This window comes from Notechis scutatus, chromosome 4, assembly GCF_049901735.1.
Source record: "Notechis scutatus isolate UNSWTSFEM ecotype Mainland chromosome 4, rNotScu1.2, whole genome shotgun sequence".
Classification (NCBI taxonomy): domain Eukaryota; kingdom Metazoa; phylum Chordata; class Lepidosauria; order Squamata; family Elapidae; genus Notechis; species Notechis scutatus.
The window spans coordinates 25,956,188-25,977,584 of record NC_142012.1 but is presented as its reverse complement, the minus strand read 5'-3'; the positions used below and the strand labels follow the sequence as shown (position 1 = coordinate 25,977,584).

Here is a 21,397-nt window from a genome sequence, read left to right as displayed (position 1 = left end):
GCAACCTTCCTAGCCATCTTGCAATAAGCAAAGTCCATGGAGGAAACTAGATTTGCTTAACAATTTGCTTAACAACTGCACCATTCATTTAACAAGTTTACTTAACAATCATAGTAAAAAAAGATTGTAAAATTGTGCATGATTTGCTTAATAACTGCCTTGCTTAGCAATGGAAATTCTGGTCCCACTTGTGGTTACAAAAAGAGGAGGAGCAAGCATATTAAAATAATGCATTAAGTGTAAATTAAATGATTATGGATGAGTTATTATAAAATATCAGGTATTACTGATGCATCAGATTAGGTGAAGAGAAATCACTGATCTGCGTGCCAGAAAAGGTTGTTACAAAACCTGTTACAAACAGAAAAACTATGGTACAGATAGTGATTGTTTGGAGACTTTTAATGAATAAGAAAGCAAGCATAATTCTTTGATATGAAATAATTTGAACAAAGAGTTATTCTTCTAAAGCAGGTGTGTCAAACTCGATTTCATTGAACACTGCATCAGGGGCCATCATGACATCACTTGTGTCAGGGGGCACCTGTGGCGGCCTGAGCACTGCCAGCGAAAACAGGCTCCTGAGCTCTGTTTTCGGGTGGATGTCTTCCTGCAACCCTCTTCCAGTGAAAATGGAGTTTGGGGAGGCCACACACTGCACTCACGAGCTCCATTTTCACTGGCAGAGGCATTGTGGCACGGTCCTTTGCTATTTCCAGGGGAGCCCCACGGGCCAGATCTAGGCACTGCATGGGCCGGATCTGGCCCCTGGGCCTTGAGTTTGACATCCCTGTTCTGAACTAGGGTATGATGGCAGTGAATATGGCAGAAACTTGGTGACTATTTTATAATCCAATGCATTGTAAGTCATTTGAAATTATGCATGGAGTTTGGAAAACCTTGCAAGTATCAATTGTTTGCAAGTTTCTCTGCCTTAGATTCATTGAGTTCAAATAGACTTACATTGATTGAGTGCATAAATTTGCCCTATAAAATGATTTGATGTTTCTATTAACATTTTGGGATAGCTGTCTGGAATAATATATTCCAAAAGACTAAAAATGCTATTTTTCTTTGGAAAGTAAAGAGCAATAGAATTTTGTTGCATATTTATGATCAATAAACTGATTATACCATGACCTCTCTTGCTTCATCATATGGCACACTATATTAATTTTATAATATAAACAAAAAAGATTATATATATAAATATAAAAATAAATTTCATATTATTGTTTATGAGCTTTTGTTCAAAGTATAAAAATACCAGATAATGTTCTTCAAAAGCATCTTGCTCTACTTTATTTTCAACAATGACCTATATAATGAAAAAGCAATTAAAGAATTCCAAACTAGGGAAATTTGTCAAATACGATTGTAACAGAGAATGATTTTCAGCAAGTGGAAATAAAGCAACAGGAGTTTCATCATTATTTTTTCAATAATTTAAATGTACGTGTACCACCAATCTTTGGGAACATTGTTTTTGTCAAGTGAAAACCGCTCCTGACAACCTCTGTTTACTGAAGCTTCAAATGGAAACTGACAGGAATTCAATGGTATAATGTGGCCTGCCTATACACCGGTTTTGGTTCTAGAAGCTTCACTGCTAGAAAACAGAGCACATTGGTGACCACACAAGGACAGGTGGTCAGCTGTCTTGTATCTGATAATAATGACATAATGATCTCACCTCCCAAGAGTTGATTCTTGATTTCCTTGAGCTGGTCTTCCACCATAAGTGAGGGCAGCTCCAGCATTTGCTTGCATTCTTGTAACAGACAGTTCACCATTTTTTGATTATTCATGTTGCACACTCCTGCACTGCTGGAATCAAGAGGAGAGGGTGTTCTGGTTGCACAGTGATCAATTACCTAGGAGAAGACACTAAATGAAAAGAATCCCTTTCAGGCTGACATACCTTGTGAACAAAAGAAGTAGTGGGGGAGATGATTAACTAAAACATCATCAATTATCTCCAAGGCTCAAATGGGGTAGGATAATAGGATATGTATATTATAGCCTCCAAGGGTTTTATTAGAGTAGGGTATGAAATTACTCCAGGGTCCATAAGACAGACTGAAGTACAACAAACATCTTGCAAAGTGAGCATAAAGAAAGAATTTGAAATCAGTGTTTTAAAACCCAAACAGTGAAATGGCCAGCTGACCTGTAAATAAGAGAATCACTTTACATATATACAACTTCTTGGGCTTAAGTGCTTTAAACTGGAAAAAAAATAGCAAGAAAGCATTTATTTATTTATTTATTTATTTGATTTGATTTGCCAATTGTTTACAAGATAATAAGTATAAATGTATACATAGTTGTGAATACATGAAATGGTTACATATAAGAAAAATAAAAGAATAAGAGAAACAATAGGACAGGGACGGTAGGCACGTTGGTGCGCTTATGCACGCCCCTACAGACCTCTTAGGAAAGGGGTGAGGTCAATAGTAGACAGTCTAAGGTTAAAGTTTTTGGGGTTTGGGGAAGAAACTACAGAGTCGGGTAGAGTATTCCAGACATTGACCACTCTATTGCTGAAGTCGTATTTCCTGCAATCAAGTTTGGTGCGGTTTACTTTGAGTTTGTATCTATTGTGTGCTCTTGTGTTGTTATGGTTGAAGCTGAAGTATTCATTGACAGGTAGGACATTGCAATGTATGATTTTGTATACCATGCTTAAGTCAGACCGAAGACGGCGTAATTCAAGGTTTTCTAGAATTTCAAGTCTGGTGGCATAAGGTATTCTACAGCGAGTAGAGGAGTGGAGAACTCTTCTTGTGAAATATTTCTGGACTTTCTCAATTGTGCTAATATCAGATACGTAGTGTGGGTTCCAGACTGATGAACTGTATTCGAGTATTGGTCTAGCAAATGTTTTGTATGCTCTGGTTAGTAGTGTGATATTACCAGAGAAAAAGCTACGTAGGATTAGGTTAACAACTCTTAATGCCTTTTTGGCTATGTAGTTGCAGTGTGCTCTAGCACTTAGATCATTAGAGGTGAGTATTCCAAGGTCCTTTACAGAGCTTGGGTCATCAACAAGATCTTGACTATTCAGCTTGTATTTTATTTTCTGATTTTTTTGCCAATATGTAAGACAGAGCATTTATTTGTTGAGATTTGAAGTTGCCATTTGTTTGACCATTCGGATACATAGTCAAGATCTTTTTGTAGGGTAGCAGTATTGTCTGTGGTATTGAACAGCTTTACATCATCAGCGAAGAGAACGCAATTGCTCTTAATATGATCACAGAGGTCGTTTATGTAGAGTATGAAGAGAGTTGGTCCTAGAACACTGCCTTGGGGAACACCACTATTGACAGGTACTGGATTTGATAGGACGCTCCCGATTTTGACCATTTGTTGTCTGTTTGACAGGAATGCTTCTATCCAGTTATTCAGTTGTCCAGAGATACCATAGGATTTTATTTTTAGGAGTAGTTTGTCGGTACCACTGAATCAAAGGCTTTACAGAAGTCTATGTAGATTGCGTCTATTGTTTTGCCCTGGTCGAGTTGTGTCGTCCATATGTTTTTGCAGTGTAAGAGTTGCAGATTACAGGATAGTTTTTTTCTGAAACCAAATTGTTTATTGGAGAGTAGGTTATTTGTCTCTAAGTGAAGGATGATGGATTGGTTAATAATTGATTCCATGACATTCTAGCTTTAAATTAAGAGAAAAGAGACAGAATATTAGATACACTAACTGAGTTCTACCACATAGTCAATGAATCAGAATAGAGCTATAAGGGACCTTGGAGGTCTTCTAATCAACCCCCCTGCTCAAGCAGGAGACCCTATACCAATGGTGTACCATTTCAGACAGGTGGTTGTCCAGTCTTTTCTTAAAAACTTCCAGTAATTAGCACCTACTACTTCTGAAGGCAAACTGTTCCGCTGATTAATTGTCCTCATTGTTAGGACAATTGTTAAGTTTCTCCTTAATTCCAGGTTGCTTTTCTCCTTGATTAGTTTCCATCCATTGTTTCTTGTCTTGCCTTCTGGTCCTTTGGCAAATAAGTTGACCCCCTCTTTGTGGCAGCCCCTCAAATACTGGAATGCTGCTATCATGTCACCCTCTAGTCCTTTTCTCTAGACTGGCCATATCCAATTCCTGCAACTGTTCTTCATATATTGGTCTCCAGGCCCTTAATCATCTTAGTTGCCCTTCTTTGTTCTTTTTTCCAAATTCTCAAATCTTTTTTGTACTGTGGTGACCAAAACTGGGTGCAGTATTCCAGGTGTAATCTTACTAAGGAGTTGGAAGATGGCAACCTTTACTTTTCCCCCAGCCAACAAACAGGAATGGATTAACTTCTCTTGTAAATGATCACACTGATAGTCCTTCTTAAAAAATAGAGAGCTGCCAATGAATGTGGCATTATTTTGTTGGCTGGAATTCTGTAATATCCGAGCTTAATATATGTGATGGACTCCAGGAAAACTCCCCCAATTTTTAATGCATAGTGCTTCCAAATTGTTAACTTCTTATGTGCTGAACTTCATTTTCTATGATTCCCTAAATAACATGACCAAAAACTGCAGGGTGATAATGGTAAAAGAACCAGGTTGAGAAAGACTAGTTGTGATGACCCAGAGTGTAACACAAACGTAACAAAATCCAAAATGTAAACAAATGTCCTTTAATGCTTCCAACTTGGCCCCACTGTTCAATAATTCTCAGTTGGAGATAAAACGTACTCAAAAATAATCTTCAAAAGAAAGCAATACACTCCAAATTTAATGAGCAGATAGAGGTGAAAATAAAAACCAAACAAACTACAATGATGAAATTTCTGCAACAGAACAGGAGAAGTATTTACCAAATTCAAGGAGATAATAAGGCACAGTCTGCTGGAAGGACACCAAGCAAGATAACCTCAAACCAAAATAAAACACGCTTTGTCTCAAGCGTTTGCCAGTACGCAGGTCCAAACTCTTGTGCAGTTCTCATACCTGCAGCCCATGAAGAGGATCAAGGCCCTCTCCTCCTGAGTAGACCACATCCCCCCCTTATCCTCTCCTCCCTGCGTGCCCTAGGATGGAGAGGGGATGGGCCTGGGTCCTCCTCTGACTGCTCAGCCAGCCTCTGCCCTTCCCCAGCCTCCTCCACAACCTCCGGAGCCACACGTCCACTCCCTGTCGGCTGTTCCTCCTCTCCCTCAGAGTCAGTCTCCACCAGGGGCATGACACTAGTCTACAGATACTGATACTCCCTTTAAGACTAGAATGCTGTCCTGTCATGAGTTTCTCCACCCAAGAGTAGAACATGAGTGGGAAGGGAAAATGTCATAAATGTCATAAAAAAAGGATATGATTTTGACAGAAACCTAAGTATTCCTGAGGTGGAAGTTTCCTTCAATTCAGTTTCTAATTTGTCTCTGTTATTTTTTCAGCCCTAAATTCAAGGTAGTTCATATAATTTAAAAAGTTTAAAGTTCTGCAGTCAGTTTATCAAGCTTCCGCCTCACGCAACCAAGTTTTCTAAAGCAGTATGTGTACAATCTCTGAGACTATATTAAAAAACAATAAACTTCAAAGTAGATCATAAATAGTTCATAAATGCTTGTGTCATAATTGATTTATCTGCAAGCAAATGCAGTAAAACTGATTTTCTTTTGCAATACATCAACACAGGAAAATCCTACATTTTATATTCTTAGAAACTGAATTTCACATTCTGAAAAGCCAATTAGATTACCTAAGCCCCTTTATTCTTTTTTTTTAATTACCCTAATTTTGATCTCAGGTTACACTATTTAATTCCAGAGACCAACAAATGGGGAACAAAGACTTGAGGAGTTCTATGTGGAGGCTGCATTTATGGATTAATCCCAACAGGGAACAAGTAAAGCTCTTCACAGGCGCCTTCCCTGGGACTTAGCACTGTCAACTGAGAAAAAGCGATTATTATTTATGGCTACTGGTGTTTTGACTTTCAAATAAATATTTTAATTATTTTAAATGCCACACCAAAAATTCCTTGTGCTTTGAATGGAGATCTGTGGTGGCCCTGAAATAGATGCAGCTGTAATTATACAAATCTTTTTGTTATGTTAGGATTCATTTGCAGAGCCAAATGGGGAATGAGTGATGCTTGAATTACTAGGGGATCTGGCAGCTGCAGGAAACACAAAGCTCATTATTACCATTAGGAGTTCCCTTATTTCCCTTTGGGGAAGGTAGGCTTTTCTTCTTCTTCTTCTTTAAAGTATTCAACTAAAGGTTCTAAAAAAAGGGACTCTGGCTTTCAAGCATCGGAAAATTAATTATTCAAACACGGAGAAATACAGATTTTCCTTACGTGCGGTGAGTCCTTTCTTTGGCTGCTGGCTCCATCAGGAGTATCATGAAGGATAATGCAGGCATAGAGTGAGACCAGTATGGAACTGCTAACACTGTTGTTAAACCATTCTGAAACAACATAGTTTGTTATCCTGCTTTTTAAGTTGGTTTCTTTATTGCTTCGTATAGCTTTTATTTTTAAAAACATTTGACAGACGTACACCACACAAGGAATATCGGTTTTAGGGTACTATAAAAGAACAATCAGTCTATCAGATATTTTGCTTCTCATCCAAGAAGTGAAACATCTTCAAGCAAAACAAAGAAAGAAAGTCCAGTTGAAAAAGCACCTTTTGAGACAACCCTGACTTGGAGGACTGAGAATCTCCATAGACAATCATTCTATCAATTTAGATCTGTGCTTCCCTGCAATGGGGAAACCCAAGTCTATGACCCTTCATGATCACATTGCTCACAAAGCAATTTGAGGCCAGTTTTTGCCAGTCCAAGCTCCCTTACAGGATTGTTATTAGAATAAAATTAGAAGAGTTTTTTTTACAGAAAAAGCCTGTGTAAAGCATGGCTACTTGGTTCATGAGGATTGCCTTGCTTCCAATAGCTAGAACAGTGTTTTTTCAGACTTGGCCACTTTTAGATTTATGGACTTCAACCCCCCCCAGAATTCAGCATTGAGAACTTTGCTGAATTCTGAGTACTAAAACTCACACATCTTAAAAGTTGCCAAGTTTGAAAAACACTGAGCTGGACAATCTACTTTGAGCTATAATATAAAGAAACAAGATATCAAGGAGAACCTCTGTGTTTTAATCAGCCATTTCACCAGAAGTGCCAGGAAAGAGTGTCTTCTGTCCATGTCAGAACGAAGAATTGAGCAGAATCAGCACAAAGATGAAGTATGACTTAATTTAATAAAATAAAATTCATAAAATTTTAGGACCTCTTTTCAGAGCACCATACCATGATCTTTTGAGACGGAAGGATGCCAATATATAAAACATTAAATCAGATAAAAATCATAGTTATTACCCAAAGCTAGACGTGTTTTCAAATATCAAAAAAAAAAAGAAGGAAGTTGTACTGAGCTGTATTCACCCATAGTGTTTGCCTGGAAGGACCAGCTTTAATTATAGTATTGCACAGAAATCAGGAAACCCAAGCAGTTCAAATTAATATAAGGATTTATTGCAAGCTTAAGCTCTCTACAAGAATCTGAACTACTAATGGTCAAAGCAAATTGACAGTAGATAAGAGTCAGTGGAATTCGAGGTAAGCTGGACTTAGATCTCTTATGGACGTGAAGGGACTTGAGACTGATGATGCATTTAGCCCCTCCCTCGGATTCAGCCTGGTTGTCTCCCACAATTGCATGGTGCATGCTACTACGTCAGAACCAAGCTTTAAATTTTAGAGCCAAAATCAGAAAAAGTCAAGATTCCAAAAGTTGTTTGTTACCTGTGGAATGCATTTCATATTTCTTCTTCTTTAAGGACAGTCAATGGATAACCTACATGCTAGGGTCTATTTGTCTGTGCAGGAACTATTCCCTGCACAGAGATCTGTACTATAATCAGGTTTCTCTAGTCCAGTCCTGGTAACTCAGGTCTATATCCAGGCTTCTGTAAGTTAAATAAGAAGCCTTCGGGATTCATTAGGGATTCCCCTAATTTAAAACGGTTAAAGTTTCACAAATTTATCTGTTTTGATAGTGCACTTAGCCCTGAGTTTTTCAGCAAAAATGCTGAAATGTTGCATATTTCTTTAATATCCTAGAGCAAACATGCATGAATGTCAGAATATGATGAAATAAACAACTTGTCAATACTTTTTATTATTTTATTCGGGGGTGGAAATGGTGCGAGGATACCATCTAAAGCAGGGGTGTCCAACCTTGGGCTTAACTTGAACTTTAGACTTGTGGCCAGCAACTGGCTTCAGGACTTCTGGGAGTTGAAGTCCACAAGTCTTAAAGTTGCCAAGGTTGGACACCCCTGATCTAAAGGCTGTCAATACAATGGAACTGTCTATGGCAGCATATCATGAGAACTCATGCTATTAAAATTCTGTTGCAAATCAAAACACAGAAAAAAAGTTGCCAGTGTTGTATCAGATAACAATTTTACAATCGCATGAATAGCAACGTTATTTCAATTATAGAGTAGTGGAATAGATTGGAACAATGTTATAAAAGCTTATAAAAATAACTACAGGAGATGAAGTCTATCACCAGGGAATGGCAGACAGTGTTGTAACAAATACAAAGCCCAATTTTTATTTGTTGTAGCAATAATGAAGTGGGGGTTGTAATCATATCTCTCTGCTCTGAAATTAGTTGAAAAACCATTTTTAGAGAATTATAAATGTATGCACCCATTGTTCAGTCTGACTGCAAATTATCAGCCCTCTCCTACTGCACTTTGAACTGTGTGCTTATTAAAGCTACTTTGAACCCGTGTCATTACGCTACAGTGCATTTTGTCTCTATTCTTTTAAAAGGGTGGGCTTTGCTCTCTTTGGAATTGAATAGCAAAAATCCTGTGGTTCTGTCAAGGGGAGAAAAACTGAGCCCCAAATACATGGCCTTTCCAAAGGTCAGATTTTTTTTTTTTTATTTTCACAATAATGAGCCTTCTCCCCATTTTCAAATCAGGAAAACCACATTTTATTTACACTTTCTTTACTTTTCATCTGAAATTACATTTAAAGCAGGATTGAGGGTCTGAGGGGGAACGGAGCTACCAGCTATTTATTTTTGGATAAGTTATTGAGACAAGTAAAAATTAGCATTGTTGGCCTCTCCCCGTTTATTGCGTTCTGTATTTTTGCTTTGGTTTACTTTGCAGAGTTTTGTGAAATAAATACCCAGCCACTCTTTGAGCTCACAGTTATAACAATAGAAGATCTGAGGCCTTCCTCCTCCTTCTTTTTCTCCTGGCAATTTTTGTTGCTTTTCACTCTTGTTAATAGACATAATATTCCACACAGCACGGAATCAGTGTAACACAATGATCTAATGTGTGATGAGCCAGCCAATTTGCTCATAGTCCTATTTCCATCTGATTTGGGAGCTGCAAGGCTCACGGCTTCCTTTTTTCTGCATTGCTCAGTACACCAAATGACCCCACTGGTATTAAAATAAGGAAAAGCCTGACCAAGAAAAGCCTCTCCGAAGACAAGCTTACTTGTTAATATGCAGCTACATGAAAGGCTTTCTTTTCTCCTATACAACCATCGTAGTGTGTATGTGTGTGTGTGTGTGTGTGTGTGTGTGTGTGTAAATTGCAGGGGGCTCCTTGGCATAAATCTTGGCTCGACCTCTGAGGTAAACGGGATTTACATTACTTTCTGACAAGAATTAAATGAAGGCCTTGTGACTATATGAACAGCCTTCTAGACTGCAACAGATGGGCATGAATGCGCTCCCTAGGCAAACTATCAGTGACATCTGTGTCCCCCAAATTCTGGTGGTCTCGGCCAATTAACAGGCAAAATGAGGGAAAGGGGAGGGGGACCAAAAGGGGATGGTCCTACCCCACCCCTTTCCTCTGCAAAAGCTGCAGCAGAAATACTTGTGTTTAGAAAGGAGATCAACAATAGTCTGGAGCAATGTAGAAATTGTTTGCAGAAATAATATAGATAAGCTTGGAATGAGATGAATATGTTTTATTAGATGTTATAGTTCAGGACCAAGATCCCTTTATAAACCAAATCTCCCCAACTTCCAAAGAACTGCACATTTATAGAAATGTGGAAGGATATAGAATTTAGCTCAGTAGTTTGAAACACAGGTAGGTACACCACAAATATCTTGATTCTCAAATTGCCTAAAATTCTCAGATTTCCTGCATTTCTGTATGCATCTAGCATGTTTCCAGAATTTGGATCCAGTTGTGGATAGTGATTTGACAGTCTATGGTCCCAAAGCTACATGTGGTCAATGAAAAGCTTGGTGGGTGGCCTCTAGAAACTCCTGCAAAGTTTGCCCCTAAAATGCCTTTTTCAAAAGGAGAGAAGGGGGAAATAATCAGACAGATGAATGTACTTGAATAATTTAATTTTAGTTTTGCTCCAATAATATTTGGTCATGATCTCACAAACCTTTTTGGTATATTGCCTCTGGCATAGTATTCAACAGCCAAAAATAAATCTACCCCATAAAATTATGATTCCAGCATTATAACATGCTCCTTCATCCTATTTATTTACAATGGTTATTTATTAAGTCACCTATAATGGGAGATAAGTAATCATTTACTCATGTTCAGTTTTACCAAGTCATCTGAGATCTGTATATGAATCCAGATCCGAAACAAGATGTCAGCTTTCCAATGTAACTCCCCATTTCATTCAGCACTCAGAAACAAAGTTCATCCAAATAAGACTTTATTAAAGAAGTCATACTAGCACACCTGGGAAAACTTGAATCTGAGAGTTCCGGTTTTTCCCTTCATAATTGAAAATCAAAACCCATCCCGTGCACCCACCAGTCCATCACATGGTCCAATCACCCATCGTCCCAACTGGAGACATTCCTCCAACCACTCCTTCCCAAGTGCAGGTAACCTGCCCTTGACTTTAGGAGAAGAATATTATGTCTAAACTTCTACCACTCAATGAAATTCCCCCTCCCAAATTCCCAGGCACTAAGATGTGACAGCATGTAAGCTTCTAAATAAAATATGGCTTCCAAAGCTGACACAAGAAAGTGGTCAATTTTAGAACATTTTTCATACAAGAGAGAGAGAGAGAGTTACTATATCATGGCTCGATCTATCACCATTTATCTTTGGTTAAAAAATAACCCATATAACTTGTAGTGTAAAACATTATACTACATAAACTACCGTATTTGCCGGCGTATAAGACGACTTTTTGCCCTGAAAACATGCCTCCAAGTGGGGGGTCGTCTTATACGCGGGAGGACTCCGACTCCCACTTCGAGCTTGAGTTGCAGCTGGGAGGGAGGCTGGGGGGAGTGGTGTGTGTGTGTGTGTGTGTGTGTGTGTGTGTGTGTGTGTGTGGCGGGTGTCACTCGCCACGCGCTGCGCAACCTTTCCCCCTCTTCCTTCCTTAGCGGTGTGGGAGGAGAGGATTCAAGATCCTCACGTGCGGCGTACTTTTTCTTTTTTTTCTTTTTGCACGCAGGTTTTGCATGCGGGCGGCTGTAGGTTAAGGATGGGGAGCCCCGGGTGGGTTATCAGGTTTTACGGTGCTTCCAACATGTGCGAACAGTGGGAGAGCGGAGAAGAGAGCAAGCGAGCGCCCTGCTGTGTGAAATCCTGCCGTCAAAGCAACACTGGGGGAGGCAGGGTATAAATTTACCAGGTTAATGTAGCAATGGTGATTAATGCCCAGAACATTGTTTGCGGGTATTGGTGTGTGTGTGTGTGTGTGGTGGTGGTGGTGAGGAGAGGTTGTCCTTTGAATGCGGAAAAGTAGGTGTGACCTTGTGTAGGAAAATAAAGAGATCCTTTTAGCGTGTTTGGCTTCTTTGCCTCCTCGTTCGTTTTGATGTGGAGATAATGGCCTTCGGGGGGGGGGAAGAAACTGTAGCTGGATCATTTCAAATTTCACTTACTCTCCTGCCTCACTTCAATATGTCTGAGCGACTCCAGATACTGGAAGACTTTTGAATGAAAGTGTTACCTCCATATATTTTTTTAAAGAGGGCCACTTGGGGAAAAAAAAAGATTCTAAGGAATTCCTTGTTTCTTGATTAAAGAGAAGGCATTGAATATACTGTTCCTTGGCAGCCTTTTCAGTGTCCGGGTTTTTGGTGTGTGTGTGTGTGTGTGTGTGTAAGTGTGTGTGTGTGTGTGAGAGAGAGAGAGAGAGATCAGCTGTATTGAGAAGAGAACGTTTCCTGTGTTCTCATTTTATTTACAACATATTTTACGCTTAATGGTAAGCAATGAAAAATATTTTTAAAACTCATTTCTAAACTCCATAGCTATTGGCATATTCTTGGTTCAAAATTGGATTAGCTCATTTCAAAATTGTCCAAAGCAGAAAAGTGCGTCAAAAAAAAAAAAAGTGCAAAAGTGGAAGGTGTGTGGAAGAGGGGTAGTCTTATACGGCGAGTATATAACAAACTCTATATTTTGAGTGGAAATGTTGGGGGTCGTCTTATACGCCCAGTCGTCTTATACGCCGGCAAATACGGTATATAAACTATATACACAAGTATGTTCAACCATACTTACATGGGCATATTTGCTAGGCATTCTAAGAGGTGCGGTTAAAATCACTTTTTTCAGTGCTGTTGTAACTTTGAACGGTCACTAAATAAACTGTTTTAAGTTGAGGACTACCTGTACTCAGGTGTCATAATAGAAAATGAAGAAGAATGGAATTTTGGAACAGAAATTCTGCTGCACTTAACAATAAGAACAATAGTAACCATAACAAACATGGTAGTAATTATTCAGAAACATTAAGAGCACTCCACTTTCTTGTATTTCTAATCAATCAGTTGGTTCTCCTCCAAGTGAATTACCCCAACACAAAGTTGCATGAGCTAGGATAGAATTATTTTTATTTTAGATGGTTCCTTCCGGGGAAAACAGAACAGGCACAATGACAGTTGTGACACCACAATCAAAGCCCTGCTCCTTTGTACTTAATCTATTAAAAAATTATTGTAACAAACATTTAATAGTATAGCCAGAATAAATGACTTAAAGGATTACAAGGTCCAAAAACCCCAAAGTAACAAAAAAAAAACTTATGTACTGGATAAAATTGAATAAACATTTCAAAATAAAATTAGGTTGATAAAAGTAATCTTAACTGTCATTGAAATTTATCAATCCCAATGAAAATGGTCAATAATTAATAAATATGGTCAATATTATAAGAACCATCAATTAATTATCCATTCATTTGATCATGAGATCATCTTTGACCTGTTTAGTTTCTATTTCAATAACAACTTATAAATAAGAGCCAAGAGATGTTCTGAATTTTGTGTTGCAATGTTTTCAAATTCAGTCAAATCTGAGTATTCTGCATTGTTTATGTAATACCTTTTGAGCTATACTGCTTATCTGAAAAATATTGAACTCAGTGAAGCATTTGACCACTTTGAGGAGACAGTATCAAAGAATTCATCCTTCTTTCAAGGACTAAATCTTGCAAATGTATCTCAAAAGGTATCTCTATGCAAATTAAATTGTTTTATGCATTCACTTCATAGAAATATTTAATACGGTGCAAGAAGTGATAGACCTGGACTTACTCTTTTTCTTTTTAATCCTTTAATTTTAGTACACACTTTATAACCGATCTTTTATAGGTAGCACCTTTCTTTTATACCCAACCAAATACATTTGTACAAAACTTCTGGAATCTAGCTGCTTCAATAGAAGCAATCTAATCAGAAAATGTTACAATCCAATATATGATCCAAATTAACCAAATAAAACTGATTATTTGTCTTTGCCACTTGTGTAATGCTTTCTTTTCATTTTTTGAAAGTGATTTGAAATTAATCCTCACTAAAACATTCATTTTTCTTCCTAATCACAAGTTTAGTTTTTCCAACTTAAATTATCTGCCATTATTTTGATCCAAATCCACCAGCTTTAAAAATCTTTATTACATTTTATTAAATAAAATACTTCAGTACTTAGCTTAGCTAATACATATGGTAGTAAATCTGCTAATTGCTACAGATTTTGCTTTTCTTCTTCAGACAGATCTTATGTGATCATTTGCATCCTCTTATTAGCAACAGCAATAGCACTTAAGACTTATATACTGCTTTATAGTGCTCTATAGCCCTCTCAAAGCAGTTTACAGAGTCAGCATATTTTCCCCAATAATTTGGGCCCTCATTTTACCTACCCCGGAAGGATGGAAGGCTGAGTCAACCTTGAGCCTGGTGGGATTCGATCTGTCAAATTGCAGTAGGAGTAGCTTGCAGTACTGCAGTCTAACCACCGCGCCACTGAGGCTCATATTGAAATGTTCTATTGTACAGGTTTCATGATTAATTAATTAATTAATTCCATTTTTGGTATTTGTGATGCATGTACCAAAGGGGTGGGTGGTGGTGTTTCAATGCAATGCTATCATTGTTTTGTTACGTATTTTGATCTCCCTGCTACAGGTACTACTGGATGCATAGGATGTTGCTTTAAGGAACCACTCTTTAAACCAGGGCCCCCCAAACTTGGCAACTTTAAGACTTGTGGACTTCAACTCTCAGAATTCTCCAGCCAGCTATGCAAGTTGAAGTCCACAACTCTTAAAGTTGCCAAGTTTGGAGACCTCTGCTTTAAACCTAGAGTTTGGTCCCTTTAGCGACACTTCAAAAGCTTCTCTGTCAAATCATAATGTTTAAATACGACAATAAAGAAAATATGAAATACATGAAGAATAATCTATATGTCATCCTCATGTATTTACTTTTACACCAGGCTTTCCTATTTCCTCAATCTGGCTTTTTCTTCTTGCTGGATGCCCCCATGAAGCACAGTAGACAGAGGCCCGTAGAGTTCTCTGCCTCAAAAGACTTATGATCTTCCTTGTTGCAGACACCATTTTCATATGCTGACATATCCAGGTCAAGTATCCATCTGTTATTTAGCGAGCCCATTTGGGTTCCTAAGCCTTGCTTGGGATATATTTAGGCCTGAGTGGCAAATTTAAAACCTACCCACTTTTCTCATGTGATGAATTATTCTATTCATGAGTCCTACATTCTAACTATCCTCTGTATGCAACTCCATTCAGGCAGGAAGATTCTGTGGCCAAAGGCAGAATCTGAAGGGAGTCACATTTAGGAACAAAAGCACCTGTTGTTTTCCATCACTAATGTTCTTAAAAGTACAAGTTTGGACTGTTCCTCTCTAAATATGGCTATCTCAAAACTACGCTACATGTTGAAGAGAGGATCAGCATTAAGAGCAATAAATTTAAGAAGCCCATTAAAAAGACATAATGAATTTGGTACACTACATATTTCTAGATCAAAGGTACCTTTGAAGTGACCAAACTCCAATCTGTGAACAACTGAAACTGATTCCTTTTTGTTCTGATCTTGCTTGGTGGTGTCCAATAAAATAGAAGTTAAGGAAATTGTCATTATCTGAATATGGTCAGAAGAAGTCATCAGTGAATGACAGCCTTGTCCCCAACAACAATTGGCAAAATCATTAGGAAGGCAAGGCCAAGTGATGCAAGGATTTCTCCCCCCTACAGCTAATCTTGTCATTCAGCTGTTGTCACCCACAACTCCCATCCACTTGCTGTGTGAAACCAGCTTAGTCTTTGTCAGTGTTAACAGGGTTGGGAAAGACTTTCTCATTCATGAATATGTATCATCAGCCCACAAGTCTACAGAGACAAACCCTTCAAAACTGCAATTAAAAAAAACAAACCACCCTTCACCAGCCAACCAGCCACTAAAATCCTAAGATATTGGGTTGAGAGACCTGAAATGCTAGAGAGTAATGTGAGCTCACGCTTTTGAAATTAACCAGAGGAACTCTCTGTTTTAAACCTTTCTTTAGAGCTTGATGAGGTTTGTGGAATATTTCTTCATGTGCAAATGTGTAAAACCTTCACAGTCTCTCAGGGGGGGGAAAGAAACAATCACACATTTTAGGGATCTAGTCCCTTTTACGTATTTCAAATGGGTTTCCAGATGCACTGTGGAGGGGTCAAATATTTACATCTATGTCTAAAATGGACAGGGCCTTAGTTTTAAAGTGGGAAGACACAAACTTCAACATTTCTGCAAAACAAATCTGGGTAATTTTTTTATGTGACAAAGACTCCTCACACATGTCTACCTGATTATGATCATGAAAGCATTATTTAAGTCAATATTTGATTTCAAAATATTTATTATGTTTTACATTCAAATATAAAGAAGTTGAAGTCTGTCAATTATGTTTTTGTATTTAATAAATAATATGATTTCAACCTAAATTTATGAGATTAATATTTACATAAGGGACTTTTATAAGTGACACCAATACATTTCAAAAGCTTGCATTTTTTTAAATGCTGACTCCCTGCATTAAAAAAAGAAAACAGGGATATAACAGTTACAAATGCAGCATTTCTTCAGAAGTAACACCACTTTAAATTTTTTCAATAAATAGGGGAAATAAAACGAAGTCTAACATATCTTGTCATACATAGATAAAATTTGGAGTACTATTTAGACCACTATATACTGTAATATGCTCCACTTTCAGCCTATGGAATGTGACAAAGGGTTTCAGATGAAGTAAATAGTGTAATAAAATAAAGAAAATAATAAAGAAGTTATTTTATGGAGTATGTGAATGTTTCAGGCAGAATGGGTATCCACAATCATTCATCACAAGATGTTTGTGTAACTCAGGAGGGGAGAGAAAGGGAAAAAAACAAGGTACAAGATCAACCACATGGTACAGCCTGCCATACGTTCAAAAACATTTCAGAAGCTATAGAACGTAGCTTTCAAGATCTGCAAGTGGGCATTGCACGCTGCCCAGAGCCTATGATACGAGGACAAATTATGCATTGTAAAGATAGCTTGGAGGTGGAACATACTTCCAATGTAATCTATCAGATCCCCTGCCTGGATTGCCCCTGTGACTATGCAGGACAGATGGGGAGGAAGCTTATCATCAGTTTGCAAGAACACAAGCGAGTGGTCAGACGAGGAGACCCAAACCCATTGGTAGCCTCACACTGCGACGAACAAGGACATACATTTAATTTTGCAGCAACTAAGATTGTTGGATGAGCAGGCACAAAAACAACCAGTGAAGTGATTGAAGCCTGGGAAATGGGGAAACCCTCACCAGTCAACAGGAGTGCTGATTTACCATCAGCTTATCAAGTAGTTAGGAGGCGTGTCAGCAGAAGCAAATAATAGCCAACAACTTAATAGTCAGCCATCAACACCCCAATCAACATCTAAAAAGCCGCATACAACAGGCACCATATAAATACCACACACAGAACAGCCCAAAGCATATACTTCCCTGAAGATGGGCTCCAGTACGAGTCAAAAAGTTTGGAAGACAAAACCGCTGGTCCCAGTGACCGACCCAGATTGGATCCCGAAACAAGTTATTGTTCTCTCTATATAGACATAAGTCTGTGAATAGGATACATTGAAATTATATTGTAGTCTTTAAAATCTTTGGAGCTTGCATCTGTATTCTTATATTTTTGCAAATAGGCATGCTTGCTCTTCAACTTTGAAAATAATTTCCTTATCATACCAAAAACATGCACCTACACATATGCAACAATTTATATTGTGTTTAGTACTTCTTAAAGTGACTACTGTACATTATTCATGACATTTCCCCTTTGCAAGCAGAACGACAGGATGTAATTCTGTGACAGAGTAGCCACTTTGGATTCAGAAGATCCCAGGGACAATATATAATGTCTCCAAAAGCCAGGTAGCAGCGTAAATGTAGTCCTCTGAATTAAAGAAGATAATGCAACCGCATATACAACTGATTCCACAAGAAACAATATGGAAATAATCAATAACTTCCTTCTTGGAAATATATGGACAACTAGCGGTTAGCAACCAACATGTACTCCATTTTGTAGAAAACTATAGCATGAAAGAGGATTTCTTGGATTTATGACTGAGAAGATTTGAAATGGAACTTTAGTTCTAGCCTGTGGCACTCTGGATTATTTTTGACACAGCATATTCTACTGTTTACTCAGAAGACAATTCTGGTTATTCAATGGTGCTTGCTCCTGGCAACTTTCCAGATGAATCCAACCCCCTCAAACTAGTCTCTTCTACATGTTAGGGTGCAATTCCAGCTGTAACTCCAGCCAAGTGGGGATTGTATATCAGCTTTTGCATTCACAAAAGATATAAATTTAAAATAGATTTGAGTAGCAAATATTCAGAGCTCCGCTGGGTGACAACAAAGGGAAACTGAAAACTCTAAATTTCTGCTGCCATCTACTGGTTTAGAATATGTAGTCCAGATGTAGTAATGTTAGCAACACACTAAAATTTCTGTCATAAGAATTTTCAAAGAAAGATGCTTTTCATGGTGAATCAATTCACCCTAAGAAGTATGTTATTATCAGCGGTGGGGTTCAACATTTTTTACTACCGGTTCTGTGGGCGTGGCTTGGTGGGTGGCCATATTACTGGGTGGACCTGGCTTTTTTTGCAGCCACCCACCTGTTTTGGGGGCCTTCTGGGCCTCAGAGGAGCCTCTAGGGGAGCGTTTTTGTTCCCAGAAGGCTCCTCTGGGGCACAGGAAGAAAAAAACAGAGCATGGGAGTGGCATGCAGTACCCCTCCATGCTCCATTTTGGGACCTTTCTGGCCTCAGAAGAGCCTCTGGGAGGGTGTTTTTGCTCCTAGAAGGCTCCTCTGGGACTCAGGAAGGCAAAAAATGGAGGGGGGACTGAAGCAAAAAAATGGCTCAGCCCCCAAGGGGAAGCCTGGCACAGCTGATTGTATGAATAGCTGGTTGTTGAGAGGGGAAAAAAAAATACCTTAAGAGGCGAGCGTCAGGCGGGCGGGGTTAGCGAGCATTGGGCGGGCGGGGCAGGCAAGCCAGTGATGACCGGGCGACCGGGTCAGGGGCGTAGCCAGCCAGAACTTACTACTGGTGACCCATGCCAAATCCTTGCTACTGGTTTGCCCAATCCAGTGCGAACCAGTTGAATACCACCACTGGTTATTATTATTCTAATTTAGGGGCGCGTGGTGGCTCATGTGGTAAGACGCTGGGCCTGTGCACCGCTGAGGTTAGCAGCTTGGCAGCTCAATTCTTGTGAGTGAATACACCGTGGAGGGACAAGAAAGGAGCTGCCCCCAATTGTGTACTGGCATTCAGGTGTCCCATGGGTAAAGATAACACCACCCGAAAAAATTACTTTCACAGAGGCACCCAGCCACCCCTGGTTAACACATGCCATACAATCAATCAATCAATCAATCAATCAATCAATAAATCATTGTAACTGAGTAAAATAAAGCAAAATAAAAATACAAATATTTTTTTTTTGCTTTATTTGATGTATGGAGAAACTGTTGCATCTCAGAAAATGTATTGTTGTTAAGAAGAAAACACAAATATATTTTTTCCTTATCTCTGTTCCCTTTGTCATTGTCAGATAATGCCCTGGTGATTTTGAAATATTTTTTTGTGTGCTCTTCCTTTCTCCAAGGAGGTGACTGTCTATGTGCCATGTCTAATATCTATATTACAAGATGGGCCATAAATAACTACAGCACTGTCTACCTCCAACAGATTGATTTTCCTCAGACATCAGTGCACCGATTTGCCATATATTAATTCAGTTACTGATACCACTTGGGATATACGTGTAAGTGGCAATTTCATGTTGAATGCATGTCATTTGAAGAACTTGATAATGGCTGTCAAAGTGCAGTACATTTTAAAATCAGAATAAAAGCGGCTTTGGAATTCAAAACAGTGGTTTTCTTACCTCAGATTACATTGGACTTTATTTCTATACATGGTGCTGCCATTTATAGAGTGCAACCTTTTATCTATTGTGTTGAGTATTGATTACCATAGTGGTAGATGCCTGGTGACCACTACGTATTTTAGAGTGTAACTCTCAAAATCCATTGCCCTGGGCTATGCTGACTGTGTCTGATGGAATTATATATACAATCTTACTACATGAGCTGAGCACCCGCTCTCTGGAGTTTGACAATGCAATGAATGGAATGTAGGACATTTTACATGTGAAACCTGTCTTCCAGGACTGATTTTTCTCCTCTTCCTGTTCTCCTCCTGAGTAAGGTTAGGTTTTTATGAATTATAATTCCTAGGTTTTTATGAATTATAATTTATACAATAAAATTAGTTTAGTAGATGTGAAGTGTTTTACAGACAATATTTCAGTAATGCTTGCAACGTTCTTTTTAAGTAGTTCTGTAGAAGTTTAAATGTTGTCTTCCAAATTACTTTCTCTAGTTGTCACTAACTTCAGAATTTAAACTGATAACAACTGGATAATGTAGGGGTGAGCAATTAATTTTCCCAGGAGGCCACATGACAAACTGGGACTGTTGTGGAGGGCCACTGCTCCCCCACCATCCTGTCGCCTCTTGCTGCCACGGGTTGGATAGGGACAGTCAAAGAGGCAAATATGGCCTTTGGGCCATAAAATGTCCAAGTCTGTGCTAAAGACTTTGTCTGTAGTTGCACTCTGCTATGGGGCCACCAGGGCCATTGTTAGTGGACAATCAGTAAATCAATATTATATTCTTTTTTCAGTGCTGTTCTAATTTTGGACAGTCACTAAGTGAATTGTTGTAAGTCGATGTCTACACATATTAGGTTTTTGTAGGACTGTCCTCATATGAAATTTGAATTTAGTCCCAGCCTACATTTTCTCCCTCTTTCTATTCCCCATTTAATCTTACTTTGGGGAACAATGACATCTTTACATCATGCCTTTGTTTTATATCCTTACCCTTCTCATTGCTTGCTAATTTTCTAGTTCTTTGTTTGCTTCTATGTGGTTGCTCATACAACATTTCACTTATTAATCTTACCTTGGACTTTTATCTATGACTCTTCAACTGTAGTTATTTCCTACTTTCGAAAACTGTGACAGCCACAATCGTTCTCTTGGGTTGCCAGAGAATTAGGAAGAGAAAATTTGTGAAGCTTCTGCAGTTTTGTCTCTGCGCTTGCTTCAACAGCAAATAAAAGATTTAGTTTCCATAATTTTAACCCTGAACTTCTCAAGGGAAATTCACACAAGTAGAAATAATGTCAAATTCAGTGAAAAGACTTGTGTGTAAAAGGAATCATGTACAGACATTCTGATAGGATCAGTTTCTTCTGAAGAACTAATTTTTCAGAAGTAGAACAAACCAAACATTAACGGACATTATGAACTAATAAAATATGTCCGATACAACACTGCCCTCTAGGGATAGGAAAGAAAATGCAACAGTTTTCTCTAAACCACACACTGTACAGGTAATCCTTGATTTACAACAGTTCATTTAGGGACTGTTTGAAGGTACAATAGCACTGAAAAAAGCGACTTGTGAATGTTTTTCACACTTACAACTATTGCATGGTCACATGATCAAAAGTC

General features: G+C 38.5%; 1 protein-coding gene across 4 annotated transcripts in view; it reads right to left on the bottom strand.

The window, feature by feature from the left end:
- The window catches only part of ALPK1 (alpha kinase 1), a 68,235-nt gene that overhangs the window by 30,717 nt on the left and 16,121 nt on the right, over nucleotides 1-21,397 (bottom strand). Inside the window, exons 1-2 of one of the 4 annotated variants that reach the window (XM_087962968.1) lie at nucleotides 6,316-6,422; nucleotides 1,694-1,874 (exon numbers count right to left, since the gene is read on the bottom strand). In XM_087962968.1, the coding sequence (XP_087819094.1) occupies nucleotides 1,694-1,808 (115 nt within the window). In that variant the 5' untranslated portion in view covers nucleotides 1,809-1,874; nucleotides 6,316-6,422. Of the gene's footprint in view, nucleotides 1-1,693; nucleotides 1,888-6,315; nucleotides 6,423-21,397 lie in introns of those variants that run through there. The other 3 variants (XM_087962966.1, XM_087962967.1, XM_026668698.2) reach the window with 3 other exon arrangements.